The sequence below is a fragment of the Henckelia pumila genome, unplaced genomic scaffold, assembly GCF_033568475.1.
Source record: "Henckelia pumila isolate YLH828 unplaced genomic scaffold, ASM3356847v2 CTG_461:::fragment_3, whole genome shotgun sequence".
Classification (NCBI taxonomy): Eukaryota; Viridiplantae; Streptophyta; class Magnoliopsida; order Lamiales; family Gesneriaceae; genus Henckelia; species Henckelia pumila.
The window spans coordinates 3,360,374-3,380,886 of NW_027331831.1; the positions used below are offsets into that span (position 1 = coordinate 3,360,374).

A 20,513-nucleotide genomic window follows, 5' to 3' on the forward strand; every position below is an offset into this window, starting at 1 on the left:
GCGTGTACGGGGCTCCGGGACGTTGGATCGGCTAAAATCTCTAAGAAAACTCGAAGGAACGTCTATGTATGCTGCTTGGCTGCTACTGCTGCTTGGCCGTGTGGTGTGATGTTGAAGAAAGTTTGGAGGCGGCTTGAGAGAAAGAGTCGTAGGTTTAGGTTGATTAGAAAAGATTTTAGGTTAATTAGTTTAATTAGGATATAAGTTGGATAATTAATTATTATAACATATAAAATACCTTTAAAACTCATAATAAAATACATCATGTTGCTAACACATCATAAATCCCGAAATTGAATTTTAAGGGATTTTTAAAAGTCTTTAAAAGTCATTAAAAATTTAAAATGGCTTAATTTGGGAAAAAATGGAATACTATACACATATACTTAAAAATACTAAAATTTTTATGAAATAATACCTTAAAATAATATTTTAAAGTCTATAAAATCTCATAAAATATTTTGGATGAAAGTTCAACTTCTCGTTCGTCCACGGTCCCATCTACGCGATAAAATAATGCATTTACTTAAAAATCCATAAATTTCATAATTGCGGGTTAAATGCTAAAAATAAATTTTTAAACCATGCACATAATTCACATAATATCACATAAAATCATTTAACCCAAATTCATAAATTTTAAATAAATTATTTTCTTAATTATGCATGCGGATTTACGTAATCAAATTTCCGAGCGTTACATAAGTAATACCAAGTATGCCTTAGTGTTAGATCGATCATGAGCTATCTTTAAAACGCATAATATTTTCAATACGTATATGTTATGTGGCCGAGCTGAATTGTCGGATTATAATATTTTCAATCTAAGCTGTCTAGAGCCACAAGGTTGCAATTCATAACCAATTAGGAAATAGGTTTAGCTTAAACAAGAATTTTCCACAAAAAAAAAAAATAAAATAAAAATAAAACGTACCTTTTTGTGCTCAACTCACACAAGAAAAGTACTTGTCTTCATGCATGATGGTTGTGGTGGCCATTTTGTGCTCAATTCCCAATCTACCATAGGCTCACAACGTGGAATTTAAGGTAGTGTCTGCGAGAACGTTTAGGAATCAAATCTCATTTTTTTTTCCAAAATATTCTAAGATTTTGTGAAGTAAAATTTGAAAAATGCTACCTAGAAGCTCTCTAAAAAAATACCTAAAACTAGGGGTGATTCTATGCTACACCGGGTGAAATACCCCCTAATTTTTTTGAGATGTTCGCGCGAACATCTCCCTAAATGATAAAAAATATCATGCTAAATGACAAAAAAAGTACAGGCGGGATCCACATAATTTTTTTTCAGCAAAATGTTCGCGCGAACATCTCAATAAAAAACACAAAAGGAGTGTATTTCACCCGGTGTAGCATAGAATCACCCTAAATCTTGTGCATGCTTCCTTTCTATGTTCGATCTACCTCGAGTCCGAGAAAATGTCTTGACCTCAATCAAAAAGGGGAGAATTTGGTTACACACACACACACACAACAAAAACAAAAAAACAAAACCAGAGAGAGAGAGGGAGAGGGAATTTGGTTCCACACAAAACGAGTGTGTGTGATTTTACGTCATTGATTTTCGGTTTTCCGTTAAGAAGGTATGAAAAAGGATGTCACCGCATGCACTAAAAATGTCAGAAAAAATAGTCACTTCTTTTGTTCAAGATGAATGATACCAGAAGGTGAATTGAAAATGGACTTTTAGTGCATAATCAAATCAAATCTTTCAATTGAAACACACATTACAAATTCAACCCTATCACTTACAATTGTGGTTTTTACAATTTGCTAGATGCAGGGATAACTAAGAGACTTCGGGTTCCCACTGTTCCTTCGAACATCACAACAATCAACCAACTAAACAATAAACAATAAACAGTGACCCTCAAAGGCCTTGGAAACAAGAAGCCCGACAAAGTACCAGAATTCGATATTATACACAACCTTCTAAGTCTGCATAAAACCTGAAGCACACGAAATTCAGACTTACAAGCAACAACACACAATCAGCTTCTGAACCCGAACGCAGACCACTTCTTCGATGTCTCTTTCTTCGTCCTTCTTGAATTAGGATCGATAAGGTTTTCAAGTGATTTCGCCTCCTTGTTGCGAGATCTACCAGCCTCTTTCAAGAGCTCAGCTAGCCTTGCTTTCTCATCATTGAAATCTGGATTTGCTGTTCCAAGCTTCTCCTCACGCAGTTTAAGAATGTACTCGAGGATTTCGATTGCGTCTTCAATTCTGCAAATTTTGAGGAAATATTTCAAAACAGGTTTGGGACAAAAAAGCATCTCAAATTTGTACTTGACACTCATCTACATTGTTAAGATGTTCACCACTGAGTTTTATTCAATCTCAGCATTCTCCAAAATAACATCCAATCAATATAAAAAGATTGGATATAAGTGCAGCAGAAGGTTCGAATGGATCAAAGGTAACAAGAGGAGGACCAAACTACCGTCGTTTCCTAGGATACAAACTTATTTCGCAATTGAGTTTATAGGTCAGTGTACAAATTTCAAATGAAAACCATGTATATTAATTATTAATGCAAAATGACATTTTAATATCACATTCAGATAATGTTGCAAAATGACATTTTAATATCACATTCAGATAATGTACGCCCATATAGAAATTGTATAATATCAGGGAGCACAAGAACTAGCAGGGAGTTGGGGGGAAAGACACTATTACATATATAAAGACAATCTCAAGACAGGCAGCAAGACATCCTGCGCGGCTGTGCCTCTGGGTTTACGTTACCTAATACAGGCATGATTATTTGCAAGCATTAAATACGTATAATTAATAAGTTATTATTTTTATTACACTAAGATTAAGTTCTGATTCATCGAATTGCCTTGTGATTAATTCATAGGGAGTGTTTGCAATAGACTGTGCTTTTGTAGAAGTGATTAATTTTTAGATTATAAACAAGTTAAGAAAAATCAAAAGTTGGTAGTGTTTGGAAATAAATATGAAAATCTAAAAATCAAAGTTGGGTAGTATTTGATATATAAGTTATTAGAGTAATTTTAACAATGGCCTTCTTATTAGAATCACTTTTGAAGAATCATAATCACCACATGACTAGCTTTTGGATTTCAATTAAGTTAAACATAAGCTAACACATAATCTAGGTTTAAGAAACACACAAAAATGATTTTTTTAAGCCAAAAGCTAACAATCACTTTTTTTTAGTGATTGCAAACACTTCCATAGTATACCAAAGGATTTAACGTAAGACTTCAATATATGTTTCGCGATCTATTTTATATTTTTATATCACTAACTTTTGATATGAAGCAGCTCCACCTTGAAAAGGTCAAGAAAAATTCAAAACTCTCAATGACTGAAATTACCTTCCAATGCCATCATAAGTTGCTGCAAGATTGCTGTAAACACCAAGGGTATCCTGATGAAATGGACCACACTCCCGTTCTAATATTTCTCGAGCTTCTTCAAACAATTCAGCAGCTTCATCCATCTTAAATAACTGAACACAAGCCAAACCCATCTGATTCAACACAATCCCAAAGAATCCTGATTTCCTCTCGCCGCTTGCTCTAAGTTTCATCACAGCACTTTCAAAGCAGTTCAATGATTCTTCATACTTACAAACCATGTAAAACATCACTCCCATCCGAGCTTCAATTCCAGCAATTGTACTTTGCTGACCTGGTTTATCCTCTAACAGTTTCATACTCTTTTGCAGGAGTTTTAAAGCTTCATCTGGTTCATTAAACAATTCGTAAATGGCTGAAATTTCAGTCATCCCACTAGCAATTTCTTCAGCACTGCTTCCAGGTACGGGCTTTGTAAATATTCTCAGGGCATTTTCGCAATAGGACCGTGACTCCCTTAATTTTCCAGTCTTGTAGTATAATTCTGCCAACCGTAAAAACACTGATGCAACACAAGGATGATTATCGCCCTTCGAAGATTTGAACACTGTAAGAGCCTTTTGATAGGAGAAAACAGCCTCATCAAAACGGGTAAGTGACGAGTAAATATTTCCTATGCAAACATCAATAGCAGCGACTTCATTTTCTTGTCCATTGGCAATCATTGCCATGCTAGCTAGTACAAGGTGTTCCAAGGCTGACTCATAATCACCTTTAGCTTCACATATGAGAGCCATCAACCGACGGTCTGCTGCTTCTTCAAGAGATGCAGGCGGGCTATGTACACGATGGATTTCAAGAGTTCTCTTGCATAGAGTTTCTGCTTCAACAAAGTGCATGGCCTGAACATGGGCCTCAGCTAAGTATCTGCAATTGATAAACAGCCGCATTTAAATCAAGAGCATCTAATAATTGAGATCCTTCAACTTACTTACTTTTTTCACTAAAAGGGCTCACGAAGAAAAACTTTTTCCTTTCTCCAGACAAATAATTATAGAAAACATCATGTTACCATTACATACTGAAGAAAATATAGAAGAGTCGAAGACTATTTAGGTTGAATACCAATGATGTTTTCAAGAAAACAAGAACATTCAAACAGCATGGAGTTCACCACAAAATAGAACAAATTAAAGGTACTATTTATTCTTCAGGGAGATTACAAGCTCGGAAGAAACGAAAAAACATTCTTTGACACCTAATGGATCCTGAGACATGTCACACACCAAAACTGGTCCCGATTGTAAGTTGCAGGGATAGCATCAGGCATTTGTGTCATGTTTCTTAAATTATGGGGAAATCGGTTGAGTATTTGAAATCGAGTATACAATGAAGTTGTAGATAATCGAGTTAGCTTGCATTTCCAATTGGCAGCATTCAATTTGGATCAATATCAAATTAGCTACGAATTTTCTTCTAAAAGATGTCTTTTTCAAGTACTCTGTTTCAATAGCTCGCTTGCTGGTTAAATATGGCAAAATTAATGAGCTAATATCCTTTCGAGTGTAAAAGTCTAAAAGACTAGCCCTGTTTGCCAAACAACCTGCTTACGGTGTGATTTCGGCAAGGTAAATGAACTAGTTTCATCTTCTGTAGTACATAGAAATGTGAGTATTTAGAGTATTTTGAGGATTTTATTATGTATTTATCGAGCCTTGCCGGCTCTATGATATTTTTAGTTTGTGTATGTTGCAGGTGTGACTGGACAGCACTCGTTTATGCATGTTATGTTGTTGAGGGAATTGTTGCGTTATTTTGAGTCTTTGAATTATTCAGGTATGTCCTATTCATGGGGAGATCATGCCGGAATTTTTATAGGTCCAAATGAAAATTTTTACTCACTTTTCCACTGTTTATTGATTAAATATAATTGTTTGTTAATTAATCTTGACTAAGATAACGGGCCCTCACAAAAAAATCAATTTTTTTTAAAATTTTTTTATAACAGCTGAAGATTGTTCTCTGTGTTTTGTCGAATTTTCATTACAAACAATATATTTAATTTTGATATGTTGCTTATAAAACTTCTAGACACTCTTCAAGCGTCTATAAAGGCTAGAATTTATGTATATAGAATTTTTAGTCGGTAAGCTTCACAACCATATAAATTTAATAAATTTTTGGATTAATAACGAGAAAAACATAGGCCTAAAACCGAGCACATGTCAAGCTGAAATTTATTGAACTTAAAATCTGTAAGTCAAAAAATGGCTAGTGCTTTATTTTGAGATATTTATTCAATAAATAAGACTTGGAAGTCTAAAGTAGGCTAAGTCCTGTTTTTGGTGATAGATCAAATAAACCGGGACGTCCGGAGTGCCTTCGGACTCATTTTTGGGTCATTCTTGCTCTATTTGAGGTACATATAGACCAGGCTTTTCATTATGGTGTCTATAGAGACATGTAATGCAGCCGGTAACAGAACATTGAAGATGTTTATTACATGATTTATGCATCATTACACAAATTATGTGTTCCACTTGGCTTACGATATATTATGTGGCTCATTTTGACACATATGCATTCATTTGCATATTCACAGCCGACATTAGTTGCATGATTTGTGATTTCTATGAAAATCGGCATGTGTTATTTTATGTAGAGTGTATTATGTTATTGATGTTTTGATGTCGTTTGAGTTTTTGGTATGTCCATTGTATGCTGAGGTCGTGCCGAACTTTTTTTAAACCAAAAAACTTATTTACGTTGAGTAAATCCTAAGTGTGTGCAGATTAAACTGTCATTAGGATGTTAGGCACTCACATGGACACCCTATGTAGAAGTTTCAATCTGCAGGAGCAAAAGAAATGCATGACTCAGATGCAATGACATGCCTATTGCAATGAAAAATATGGACTATGACCCATTATGAGGTCATTGGCGAATTTCAGTAAAGTACGAGTCACACATACTTTTAAATGGTTTGCCCAAGGGAGTTGTCAGGTTTTTCGGCTGAATATAGAACACTTTTGAGAATACAGATCAGACATTACAACTAAGTTCTAAAGTTATTAACATTTTGCTTTCATAATTTTCAAATATAGCAAGTATTAAATTGTTAATGTTTTGAGGGGGTTTGTAAGAAAAAAATTCTATATTTCCTATTGCTGTCACTATCTCCAGCACATTACTGAATTGCCTCAATTACATTACTACATTAGTTTTGCATGTTTATTCTTTTATTTTATGAACGAAATCCCAAATCAGATTATCCACGATGATCATTCCCAATTCGACTACACGTACTCTTGGAAGAGATGTCGATTTCCTTCGTCTAGGGCTTATGTAATAGTATACGTCGCATTGGACCCCTTTATTGTTTGATGATCTACTATCCATTTACCATATAATCAGTTGGTGTCATGTTGTTTGAGTCTTTGACAATGTGTTTCCCTATAAACAGCCATGTGCGGTGTCCTACCACACACTAGATTTGCGACATTCTAAGATTCTCTCTCTTATTTTCTCCGTCAGTCTAACTGAAGTTTGATTCTTAACTTCCAGGTGGTACAGATATGCGTGAACAATGTGAGGCAAACATGCCTTTCAAACAAGGTCCATTTTGCATCATTTTCCACCACAGTTTTTCCAATTCCGGATTGATTGAATGCACTAAAAAAAGGAATGTATCACGAGCACAGATAATTATCCATAATCAAATTCAATAACCTCAAAAAAAAAAAAAAATTCATAACACATACCTGCAAGTCTCTGCGACTCGAGGATCAGTGTCGCCCAACGTCTCCATCTGTATCTTCAACCCTTCTTCATAACACTCGATGGACCGATCCAGCTGCCCTAACATCGAATGTGTGTCCCCCAGCTGCATATAACCGGAAAACACAGCCAATGCGTGATCTGCACCTCTCTTCACGTCCGGAACCTTGATTGCCTTCTCCAACACCGCTGCCGACTCCTCAAACCTCCCCAAGCTACAATAAATCGCCGCCACTACGTGCAGACTCATAACCAAGTCTAAGCTCGGCTCCGCTTCAACCGCGCAACGCTCAAAACTCTTCGCAGCTCGCAAAGCATATTCTAACGCTTTGTTCGGGCCTTCCCCTGAAGCGATTGTGTCACGCGCCAGCTTGAGTAAGAACGGGCCGAGATCCGGGTTGTCGAGTGAGGATTCGTCCAAGAAGGCTTTTTCCGGTGGAGACTTCTTCTTACGATCAGGGGATGGTTTGGCGCGTGAGGTCGACGGCGACGGGGATGGAGGGCGGCGTGAGGCGGATCTAGTGGATCCGGGTTGAATTGGTGTTTCTGGGTCATTGGGCACCGTGATTCGCAGAGGCGGTGCATCCGGTGGGGTCTTGACGGTAACCAATCCCGGCATTTTTCAGGAGAATAGATCGTAAATTACTGGAAATTTAGGGCTGAAAAGTTTTTATTTGTAAAATTGAAGAGGAACGGATATGAATTGGAAGGATCAATGGCAGGATTTTGAAGCAAATTTGTTAGTTTATAATGGTGAGATTCATGCATACCACCATTTCCAGCTGTTGCTGCCTGCTGGTGAGACTGAACTGAATCCTAGTATAAAGTGAGGTAATAAATTCCATATTACCCCTCAAATTGTGCATGATTTCATTTTACTCTATAAAACCGATAAAATTACAATACCACCTCCAATTTTCCATAATTGTCGCATGTGACTCCTTTCTCGTCAAATACAGAGTACCCATACTAATGACAGGTGATATATATCATACACCTTTGACTTACAGGATCTTGGAAAAAGGTCGATTTTCACTGCCAAAATTTAATACCAAAAAAAAAAATACAAACTTTATCATTTTTAAAATATCCAAGTCGCACTTCAACGTTTCAACAGCTTTCAACTTGATAATATTGTTATTAATGGCATTATTTAATTCTCCTTTCGTTGACTTAATCTTCATAAGAACTTCCCAAATGCCACATTATGCAATTCTTTTTCTTTTTTTGTGGATAGACTGACAAACAATGTGTGTTTTGCTTGTTATAAAATCATATGATTAAATTCAAAGCAAGACATACAATATCATATATAATAAAAAAATAAAACTCTTATGAAACGTCATTTTTATGAGATTTATTTTTTATTAATTAATTAGATTCATGAAAAAATTTTAATTTTTTTATTATAAATATAAATCGATTTGAGAGTCTTAATTAAGATAATCCATGAAACAATCTCACGAAAGACCTAATCATGAGATACTTATTAATTGAAATAATATAATATTAGAAATAAAGACGTTAAATTGTATTTTTACAATAAATGCTCTCGAGAAGTTTTTTTTATGACGTGATAATTCACTGTCGTTATCTTTCGGTGCACATTAGGTAAAATTCGAATTATTAATTAAGGTCGGAGAGTTTTACGCATTTTGAAACGCGCGATATTAATTTTCTAAAATGGGATTAGTGTGTGTGATAATGAAATTTTTAGGCAAACAAGATCGATGGATTCTTGTGCTCGAATTCAGAAGCAATGATGAGAAAACAAAAGCAAATGGAAATTATGATTCACTTATATTTGAATGGAGTGCAAGCTTCTTCTTTAGTTAGATTTCAAAACTGGCAGCGTATAGTAGCTTTTGTAATTTTGTATAAGTCGTTTACAGGGACATAGGCGAGTTGTTAAGGCCTGAGGTTATGTGGGAAGAGATTTGCTGGTTCGATTCTCGTGTGGAGCATATTTTCTGCTGAAATATTGTGGGGTATGCTCTGGGGGTTGGGTCATGTTGCTCCATCCTTCAGGTCCGTGCCGTTCGTACACATCCCTCGATTTAACCTCCACACGAGTCAATGAGCCTCTGAATCATGTGGAATGAGGTCTTATTCGGGGTCAATTTTTTTAAAAAAAAATTATTGTACTAGTCTAATAATATATACAAATTAACATATATATTCTCGTTTAATATCGAAATTTCCATGAATATCATTTGCCATTTTCTCCCCCAATTACTTCGACGGTAATTTATAATTCAGTCCCTAGATCTAAACTTAAATTGGTAATCAGTCTCTATCAGAAAAAAACTTTGTTTAAACTTCCTGGGCCCACATGTTTTGTTTCGGATGAAATTTGGTACAAAACATGAAAAATATGATACAAATACATGATATTTGAGTATCAAATGTGTTAGATCTAGTATAAATATATGATTTTCGAGTACTAAAAAATATTGATATTAATAGCACATTTATCTTATTTTGATGAAAATCGGTACAAAACATTGAAAATATGGTACACATATGTGATTTTTGATTACCCAATGTGTTAAATTTGGTACAAATATATGATTTTTGAGTACTCAGTTTACATGTTGCAAGTTCACATTAATAAAGATTGTTTAGATTTTATACTCAAAATTGTATTTTTTATACTCGATCTTGAACAATTAGTGCTCAAATATCTTATATTTGTACCATATTTTTAATGTTTTGTACTTAATTTTATCCGAGAAAAATAATGTGGGCCCAGGGAGTTCAAACAAATTTTTTCTGACAAAGGACTGATTCTTAATTTGCTTTTGGATTTAGGGACTGAACACGAATTCGCCCTTACTTCGACGTGCAACACTTTAAAGGGACGTATTTTAGCGCAAAAATGTTACCATTTCACTTATAATGGCGAATATATATCAACAATTGAAAATTGTTATTTATTCTGATTGTCAACAAGAAAACGTAAGAAGTAATATTTAAGAGCAAAAAAACACTTTGTGTGCGGATGTGTATATAATTAATTATACACACATTTTATACACCTCACGTTCACAACAATGACAATTATGATCAATCATCATCGGGAAATTGTCAATCTTTCGAAACTGATATGGCCGTCTTGAATTGCACAGGGCGATATTGGTTTAGATCAGGATCTATTATATATCCTCATGTGATTAATTATCAAACAAGATAATGCAAGCATAAGATGTAGGTGGAATAATAAAACTTTAAACTTTAATTCGCTTCCATACATAAAATATTGAAGCACTTTCCCGTGATATAGGAAGGCATGAGTTGTGTCGTCTTATGCCTCTTGATGCAACAATCTATGCTGGATTTAATTTTGGTCCCCAATTGTAACAGATATTCTGCCAAAAGAAGAAAAAAAAAACAAGATTCATAAATTATAATATAATATTCTGAAACTACGTACGACGTACTATTCATGTGAATTGCTATATTTTTTCGAAAATAAAATCATGTGAATTGCTATATTTTGCCGGTCATTAGATTAGAAATGGACCACCTAGTCTTATATTGAAAAGGTGTAACACGGTTATTACTCTTATCCCTAAAATATCGAATCCGTTGTTGGTGAAGGATTTCAGGCCGATAAGTCTTTGTAATACTAGCTACAAAATTATTGCTCGGGCAATCACAAATAGTTTAAGGCCTTTTATGTCACTTATTGTTGATGAATCGCATGAGAAGCAGGAAAAAAGGTAAGTATGGTTTTGCGGCCCTTAAACTTAATATGAGTAAAGCCTATGATAGGGTGGAATGGAATTTCTTGAAAGCCGTGATGAGTAAGATGGGTTTTTCTGATCAGTGGATTCTTAAGGTGATGAATTGTGTTTCAAGTGTGAGATATTCTTTTGCTTTAAATCAGTCAATTGTGGGAAATCTTAAGCCAAGAAGGGTATCAGGCAGAGAGATCCCTTGTCTCCTTTCTTATTTTCTCTTTGTGCACAGGGACTCTCTGCCAATCTTTTTCTTATGCGACTCGTGGTCTTTTCACAGGGGTTAGAATTGCATCTTCTTGCCCTATTCTAACCCATTTTTTCTTTGCGGATGTCAGCCTGATTTTCTTTAAGGCTACGAATGAAGATTGCGCCTCAGTGAAGAAATGTTTAAAATCTTATGAATTGGCTTCTTGACAAATGGTAATTTTGAAAAATCGGCTTTATCTTTCACTCCTAATACACCGTCGGCTTTGGTGGACAACAGAAAGAGTGCCCTTACAATTCCAGTGGTTTAAGGACATAATATTTATCTTGGTTTGCCAACTGTTTTACTACGGAGCAAAAAGGTCCAGTTTAATTATTTAGTGGAGAGAGTGGCTTCCAGAATTCAGAGTTGGGGCAGTAAGCTCTTCTCAGCAGGGGGTAAGGAAATTCTTATTAAATTTGTTCTACAGGCTATTCCTACTCACGCAATGTCTTGTTTCCGTATTCCTAAAGCCACTTGTGATTCGATAGAGAGAGAATGTGCAAACTTTTGGTGGGGTGTTGACGATGATAAACGTAGGATGCACTGGAATCTTTGGAATTCCTGAGTAAGCCTAAATGCCTGGGTGGCTTGGTTTCAGAAAACTTGACATTTTCAATAAAGCACTTCTGGCAAAACAAGTGTGGCGTTTAATCCGAAGCACAGATACTTTGATTGCAAAAATTTTAAAAGCCAGGTATTTTCTGCATGTGGACATCATGACTGCTTCTTTAGGCAGTAATTCGTCATACATTTGGCGATCTTTGTTGTGGAGTAGAGATCTTTTGGAATCTGGCCTTTATTGGAAAATTACAAATGGGGAATCAGTGGATATTCTTCAAGATAAATGGGTTTCGTCGCTGAATTCCAATCTTCTGTCTTATGGCGCTCAATCTCTGGAAGGAGCGAGGGTGAGTTTTTGGATTCAAAATCATCATTGGGATGAGCATATTATTCGAAATTCTTGTCCAAATTTTATAGCTCAGGAAATCCTCAGAATTCCTATATCGAATTCCATTCTCCCTAATACGAGATTCTGGAAGTTTGATCCAAATGGACATTATTCGGTGAAGAGTGGATATCGAGTTGGAGTGGGCCTCTACAATCGTCCTGAAAATCTGTCAGAAGTTTTGATAATTCAAAAATGGTGGAGATTCATTTGGGTTTTGTCAATCCCTCCCAAACTTCGAGTATTTTGGTGAAAAGTTTTTCATGATATCATTCCTACAAATTCTAATCTATGCAGGTACCATGTGCCGATTGCTGGAAATTGCCCATTATGCAATGATCCTTCAGATTCAACATGTCATGCACTCTTTTTTTGTCCTATGGTGCGTCATCTTTGGGTAAACAATGAAGTTTGGAGAATGCTCAAGAAGTTCAGGAGCCATGATTCTAAAGTTGTTTGTTTGTGGTTAATGATACAGTTGAAGAAATATGATTTCGAGGAATTTGTATGTCTTGCTTGGATGGTCTGGAATCCTAGATGTAGAGTTGTACATGATCATGAGAGGAAAGGTATTCAACTACCGTCTTTTAATGCCTCAATCTATCTACAAGAATTTCGCAATGCTTTACTTATTACTGGTACAAGCCTTACATCTCGTCCGCTTGACTTAAATTCTTGTTGGCAATGCCCTTCTGTTGGCTACATCAGAATTGATGTTGATGCTGGTTTTAATGAAAATTCTGATTGTTGTGGTATTGGCGGTATTTTTTGTGACCATGATGGCCAAGGAATTGTTGCGTTTGGCCAGTTTGTGCCATTGCCAAATTCAATAGTTATTGGGGAACTTTTGGCAATCAAAGAAGCTCTCTGTTTGGCTTTTGATAGAGGGTTTAGATGGATTTCTGTTTATTTTGATTCACTGTTGGCCGTGCAGACAGTCATGGAGCCTAATAGTGATATCTCATATGTGGGAAATATTGCTTCGGAAATTTCATCTTTATGCTCTTCTTTCAATAGTGTTTCAATTTCTCATTTTAGAAGATCGGCTAATGGTGTTGCACACTCATTAGCTCATTTTGCTTGTTCTTTCCCTGCATCTTTTTCTTGGGTGCCTGGAATTTTTTCGGTTTGGCTGAATTGTCTTGTATCCAAAGATCTTATTGCTATTTAATAAGAGCCCATTTGGATTTTGTAGAGATTTTTTAAAATAAGTGCTTTTTTAAGCTACAATTTTTGGCTTTTTCAAAAGCTCTTTTTTTTTACTTAAAAAAGTTCCTTTTAAGAACTTATTTGGTCATCCAACGGGGCCTAAAGCTACAAGTTTTTCTGTCAAAAAAAAGGTGTAAAATTTCTTTCCAAAAAAAAAAAAAGAAAAGTTTTAAAATTTAAATTTAAATTTAGAAAAATTACAAAATATCTATGAAAATTCAATTCATTTACACAGCATAGAATAAAAAATCAGGTAAATTATTTCTGTATTTATATAATTAATTAACGGGTTTTGATTAGTTCATGCATCTTTTATTGTGTAATTTACTATGTTGATTATAATTTGAAATTATCGATATATCTAATATATAATAATGATCAAAACACCATATTAGATTTTTAACATCTTTCACAAACTGAGGTCCAAAACGTTGATCTCTTGAATATTTTATTAATATTAGTGTATGTATGTACGGTTTGTATGTTTGTATGATTTTTTTTAATTTGATTTATATTCAAATGGTAGTAATATTGTACTTCCAAAAATTATCGAAGACTAAATTGCAATTTGGAATGTCGAAAAAAAATCAAAAGTGTAATATCTATATCATATAAGGATAATTTTGGAAAAAAAAAGTTTTCTCTTCTCTCTAATGTACAGATTCTTTATATATAGTATATATATTTAATACGCCCACAGGTGCATAGACGAGTTGGTAAGAACTGATGCGACGTTAGAAGAAATTCTCCAGCGTTGCGTGTTTGATCCTCGTGTGGAACATATTACCTGCTGAAATATTGTGAGGATATGCTCTGGGGGTTGACCATGTTGCGCCCTCCTTCAGGTTTCTGTCGCTCGCACACATTACTCGATTTAACCTTCGCATGAGCCAATGAGCCTCTTGTTGGATCATAAATCCAACGTTGGGCTTGTATGTAAATAATTATGTGTTGTAGACTGTCAAATAAAGTTAGCTCATAAAAGTGATCTAAATAAAATTTCAGTTTATTTGGGCTTTAATGTATCTAATATGGTGTGGTCTTTAATGTGTAGATACTAGTGGGCTTTTCTATTTGATTGATGGGCTTAAATAGAATCCCAAAAAAATATAAATATAGGGTTATGGTCCCCAGATCACACGACGTTGATGTCATTCTATTATATTCCCATCGATAGTTAGAGAGCATGAGAGAACTGAATGAACTCTCAAGGCAAATCGTGTTGATCTGGTTAGCCAAATCATGCAGATCTACATCGGTATCAATTGTTAAGAATTAAGGTACGCTTCCGCTTAAGTTTAGCAGATTTATTCTTGATGATTTAGCATGATGATTCTGAGTTTAAGTTTATGGGGAATTTTTCCCAACAAGTGGTATCAGAGTCATTCATGTTTAAATCATTGAGATACGGTTTATATTCGATTTGGTCTAATCGAAAACAGAAAATCGAAGTCGATTTTTCGGTCCAGTTTTTATTTATTTTTGGATTTTTTTTTTTAAAAAAGGGGAAAATCGATTTTTTCGATTAGGGTTCTGGGCCGCCGAATTTTGGTCAAATCGGCCGTCCTACAGTCCGTTTCCGGCGGCAGTTCATGAGGCGTAAACTTGCCCATGACCAGGCGCCCGACGTAGCACCGTTTATTGGTTGGATTCCGTCGCATATTGGTCTGATTTCGAAGCCAAATCTTCGACTTCCATGTCGCGAGCTTCGAAACTTTCAGGGCCAAAATTCCGGCCGTTCGCTGGGAAATCGGGACGAGTGATGGTGCAGTTGTGGTCGCCGCCTTGTGTTATGTCATCGGCTGGCGGTGATCGGCCGGAGGAAGGGCGGCGGCGGCGGCGGCAATAAGGTTGAGGAAGGAGATGGGTTAGGGTTTCCTATTTTTTGTTAATTTTCGAAAATTCGAATTTTTTTTTAAAAAAAAAATTAAATTACAATATTTTCAGATTTAGAAAAATTTTATGACCCATCACTTTCTTATTTTTTTTTTGATAAATTTTAATTCGGTTATAAACCCATTTTATTTTGGGTTTTAAGGATAATTTGGCTTAAAGATTTAAATTTTCAATTATTCAAATAATGATAATGTTATTTTTATATATTTTAAAATGAGTTGATTAAAATCAATTTATTTTGAAATATAAAAAGTTTTGTATATGTAATTTTTATGAGTATTAATCGACCCAAAGAAAGATTAATATTTAATATGATTACATATGTGTTTCTATAAGTGTAAAATTGTGATAGTTATTTGGTTTTCATGTGAATAATAATCGGCCCAAAGGAAGATTATTATTTGACATGTTATTTACTATCGATTTTCGGTATCCCTTATGAGGTTTGCATTATTTGAATTAATTGATTACTTTCTAGGGATTAAGTTTATCGGGTCAATATACATGAGTCAGTTAATTTTTTGAATATATGGGAATCCAACCCGAAAAGATCACCCATGACCAGACATCATTGATCGTACAGTCAATGATTAAATCATTGAATTTGACCAAAATACTTAAAATTTACTTTTTAAGAAAAGGGTCAATTTTATTTGATATTAAATTTGAATAAAGGAATAGTTAAGGTGTATATATTTTGGAATAAATTGATTGAAGCAACATGTCGCCAAAGTGACCTCTATTGTGAAAATTAATTTGTTTTGGAATATAAAAAGTTTTGTACATGTAACTTATGTGAATAATTAATAAGCCCAAAGGAAGGTTATTATTTAACAGAATTACACGTGCAGTTGTAGTAATAAATACGTGATTATTATTTGGTTTTACATATGAATAATAATTCAGCTCAAAGAAAGATTTATTATTTGATATGTTATTATGATCAGTATTTAATTACTACACGAATATATCATTTACAAGTTAATATTTTGTCCAAAGATGAAATATTATGGAGTGCCCGGTATCTTGAGATGGGGATGACCTTTATTTAAATTTATTATTAATTATTTGGATATTTCTTTGTGAGCATATTTAATTTTTTTGTTCAGTTATTATTTGAATATTTCAGCTAGTTTCGATGCCCACATCAAATTTATTCTTACTTTCAAAAATGCTCGTTACTTCAAGTTATGAAAAAGTAAACATCTTGATAGTTCTTGGAATAATGATCAAAGATATTGCAATAAAGATTGATTTAAGTATACATTTATGAACTAGAATACCTCTTTTGAAAGGAGGGAGATGGAAAGGTATGAGAAATTAAATTGCATGTTTGATGATCATTAAGGTAGTCATTTAGGAATCATTAGGGCAATATGTCGAAAAGATATAACTACAGTTAAGAATCACTCTAAGAATATTAAAAATGAGGTTTGTCAAGAATGAAATGATGAGTTTTATACGTTCTTGACAACTTCACTTTCAATGAGGTATAAAGATAAATGATTAAGGATAAAGTAAGCTACAGATATAGCACATCAAAAGGAACAACAAAAGAAACCGAGTTAATCGGAAAGTAATAGTTGTTTCTTCTTTGGAGCTAAAAGGTTCATGAAAAGAAAGTTTCTTAATTTGGTTTGTATTAAGAATAATTTATCTTTGATGTCTAGACAAATGTGGTGGATAGATTTTGATGCTATCATCAGTGTGTCTATGCGGGGTTAATATTATTATTGTTAAAGTGCAAATGATGATGAAAGATTCATCGGTGTACAATGGCAAAACAGTTAAAGTTGAAATAATTGAAAATTTTTAGATTATTGTTAATACCTGAGTTTTATTTGAATCTGAATGAAACATTTATTGTACCGACTTTCAGGCGGAATAATTTTTATTTCTATTTTGGGCAAATTCGGTTTCTCTTGCTCATTTGAAAATGAAAATTTAGGTTGTTTCATGATTCAAAATTGGTTGGCTCTGGTTTTTCATCTCGTTACAATAATCTTTCTTCGGTTGATACAATTGTTTCATTTAATGAGTCCCTGCAATTAAATTTTAAAATCTCAAAGATAAAATTCCAGTAAATGAGAATTCAGTTACGTCGTGACATGAGATATTATGTAATATCTTCGGATGAAGAATAAAGAAACTTATGTATGAAGAAATTCTCAATCCTTTAAATGTATAAAGGGAATACAAACAAATTAAAGGAGATTTGAAGTCAAAAAGAATTTGGATGTCTATGAACTTATAAATATAAATATTAGTGGGTCTTCCATATAGTTTTTTGGAATGATCAACAATAATTTATATTGTTCATAGATGATTATTTTAGATATGACTTTTATATCTCATTTATGGAAAAACCCTAATTACTACAGCATATATCCTTAACAAAGTTTGATTAAAGCGATTCTTAAAGATCTAAGGGGTAACAATTTTATGGTCCCACAATTAATTTTATTCCAGGTTAGGAAGATGCTTGGTTTTTGAGGATGTTGAGTTTGTGGGGGAGATAAAGTTTGAAAATTGTCTTTAAGGAATAATATTTTAATATTCTCACATGTGTTATTGACATTGATCAAAATTATATTTTTGACTTTGTTCAAAAACATAATACGATAAGACAGTTTAGGTAAATCTCTCATTCAAGAAATATTCTAAAATAACAAACTCTTACATCTCAATAACCTTGTCATTATGAAGTTCCACTCGAGAGAGAAGAAATACAGTCTTAGGTAATTTGATTATATTTCTCCAAGAGAATAAGGTCAACATTGACATGATAGAAAATGATTTTATCAATTTCTATCAAGTCATAAAAATTCTAACTCTCGAAATGGATTGATGTCAATATAAAGAGATAAAATATATGAAAGACAATGACAATTGATATCTTGTCTCATTGCCTAAAGTGTGAAGTTCATTGGTTTTAAATGGATATTTAAAACCATGAGTACTCAAAAGGTAGTATGGAAATATATAAGGTTCGTCTTATCATTAATGAGGTTTTACACAGTAAGAGGATACAATTGTAAAGGGTCTTTCTCTTTGGTTTATTTGAAGAACTCTTCAGGAATATATTGACATAGTACTGAATTTTAATTAATAAATGATATTTTTACATTTCATCATGTGATCATCTCGTTCGATTTGAGATGAATTTGGTCGATGATTGTATATATCATAAGGTCTGTGGGAGTAAATATCTTTATCTGTTTTTTATGTGATGATAGCCTACTCGCTGGCAACGATATAGATAAGTTGCATGATACCATGAGATTTCTAGCTAAGAATTTTGAGATCAATGATCTTGGTGATGCATCTTTTGTACTGGGTATCCAGTTACATTGAGATCGCTCTGATGTGTTTTTGGATTATCACAGAAAATATATATCGAGAAAGTTTTAAAGCGATATGTGATGCAAGATTATAAACCAGTTGATACCCTAAGTTGAGGGAGACAATTTAGTCTCAATCAATGCCCTAATAATGATTTAAAGAAAAGAAATACAAAAGATTCTTTATGACTTAGCAGTAGAGAATCTAATGTATTGCTAAGGTATATATACGTACAGATTTTATATACGTGATTGGGATGTTGGACAAATATTTAAATAATTCAGGAGTAGACTATTGAAAAATAGTCAATTATGTATTATGGAATTTACAAAAAATAAAAGAAATTATATGCTCATATATCAGAGGTCAGATCGGTTTTGAGATCATTTGGTATACTGACTTTGATTTATGGGATGCCTAGATGGTGTAAAAAACTATGTTGAACTATTTAAATCTACTGGCAACAGGTGTCATCTCACCAAAAAGTACTAAAAAGTCACTTGTTATAGTTTCTTTTGTCATGAAAATAGATTTTATAGTGTGTTATAAGGCATCCAATCAAGTTTTTGATTATTGAAGTAAGAGTTCATAGTGAATAATGTCTATAAAGCACATCGGTACAAACTCCATGATTGTGGATCCATTTGCTAAGGGACTATCACCCAAAAGGTTTTGTGTGCACATTATTTGTATGAGTGTTTTGTCATTCAAGGATATTCAGGTTTTGTGGGAGTTTGTAATTTTAAATGCTTTTATAGACATATTTCGGTTATTCGATTTTTGGTTTATGGATATATTAGGAAAGGTTATTTCTGCAGAAATAAAGGTTTTGGTTTATTCACACTCTGACTCTATTACGGTTGATTTCACTAAAGTTAAGGGTGGACCAGTTGGAAATAGGCATGTTAAGATAACGTTACATGAAATTTCCATGCTACACATCCACATCATAATCCATGTCGTTCAGTTATCTGGCATATGTGACTATTGATGGGTCGAGTTATGATAAATGTGACAAAAGCCTCTTTGATCCTATGTTAGTATGATTGATGGACCGGATTAGCAGTAGATACATTTCGGTAATGATAGCGAAGTTAAGCTCATTTGGTTATTTTTTGCAAAACATAATTATAAAGTTTCACATATAGTCCAGTGGGAGATTGTTGGATCATAAATCCAACGTTGGGCTTATATGTAAATAATTATGTGTTGTGGACTGTCAAATAAAGTTAGCTCATAAAAGTGATCTAAATAAGATTTCAATTTATTTGGGCTTTAATGTATCTAATAGGGTGTGGTCTTTAATGTGTAGATACTAGTGGGCTTTTCTATTTGATTGATGGGCTTAAATAGAATCCCAAAAAAATATAAATATAGTGTTATGGTCCCCAGATCACACGACGTTGATGTCATTCTATTATATTCCCATCAATAGTTAGAGAGCGTGAGAGAACTGTAGGAACTCTCAAGGCAAATCGTGTTGATCTGGAAGGCCAAACCATGCAGATCTACATCGATATCAATTGTTAAGAATTAAGGTACGCTTCCGCTTAAGTTTAGCAGATTTATTCTTGATGATTTAACATGATGATTCTGGGTTTAAGTTTATGGGGAATTTTCCCCAACACCTCTGACTCATGTAGGATGAGGTCCCTTTCGGGGTCAACTTTTTTAAAGTATATATATTTAATAAAATTTTTTTCAATATTTATTTTGAACAATTATTTGAATAGTTTCAGAACATTTTGAGAATCAAGCTCGATCTTAAATACATCTAATTCGAGCCTTAAAATTTTCATCATATCATATTCAATTTGGTTCGTTTACATTTACATCCCTATGACTAAACTAGACATGTATGTCTATTTAAAAAAAATTGAAAACGAACACATAATTACTCATTGGTGATTGAAAAAAAGGAAATATTTCTTTTTGGCTGAGAAAAAATATTTGTTCTGAATAATTAAAAATAATACTTTAGAGATATAATGATTTATCGAAAA

At 33.7% G+C, this 20,513-nt stretch overlaps 1 protein-coding gene across 1 annotated transcript; it reads right to left on the reverse strand.

Annotated features, from left to right (window-relative positions):
• Nucleotides 1–1,712: 1,712 nt before the first annotated feature.
• LOC140871429 (protein KINESIN LIGHT CHAIN-RELATED 1) lies at nt 1,713–7,961 on the reverse strand. The gene is made up of 3 exons (XM_073273930.1): nt 7,112–7,961; nt 3,369–4,277; nt 1,713–2,244 (listed from the first exon to the last, which is right to left on the reverse strand). Exons 1-3 carry the CDS (start codon nt 7,744–7,746, stop codon nt 2,010–2,012), a joined length of 1,779 nt encoding a protein of 592 aa, XP_073130031.1. The 5' UTR covers nt 7,747–7,961; the 3' UTR covers nt 1,713–2,009.
• Nucleotides 7,962–20,513: the final 12,552 nt, after the last annotated feature.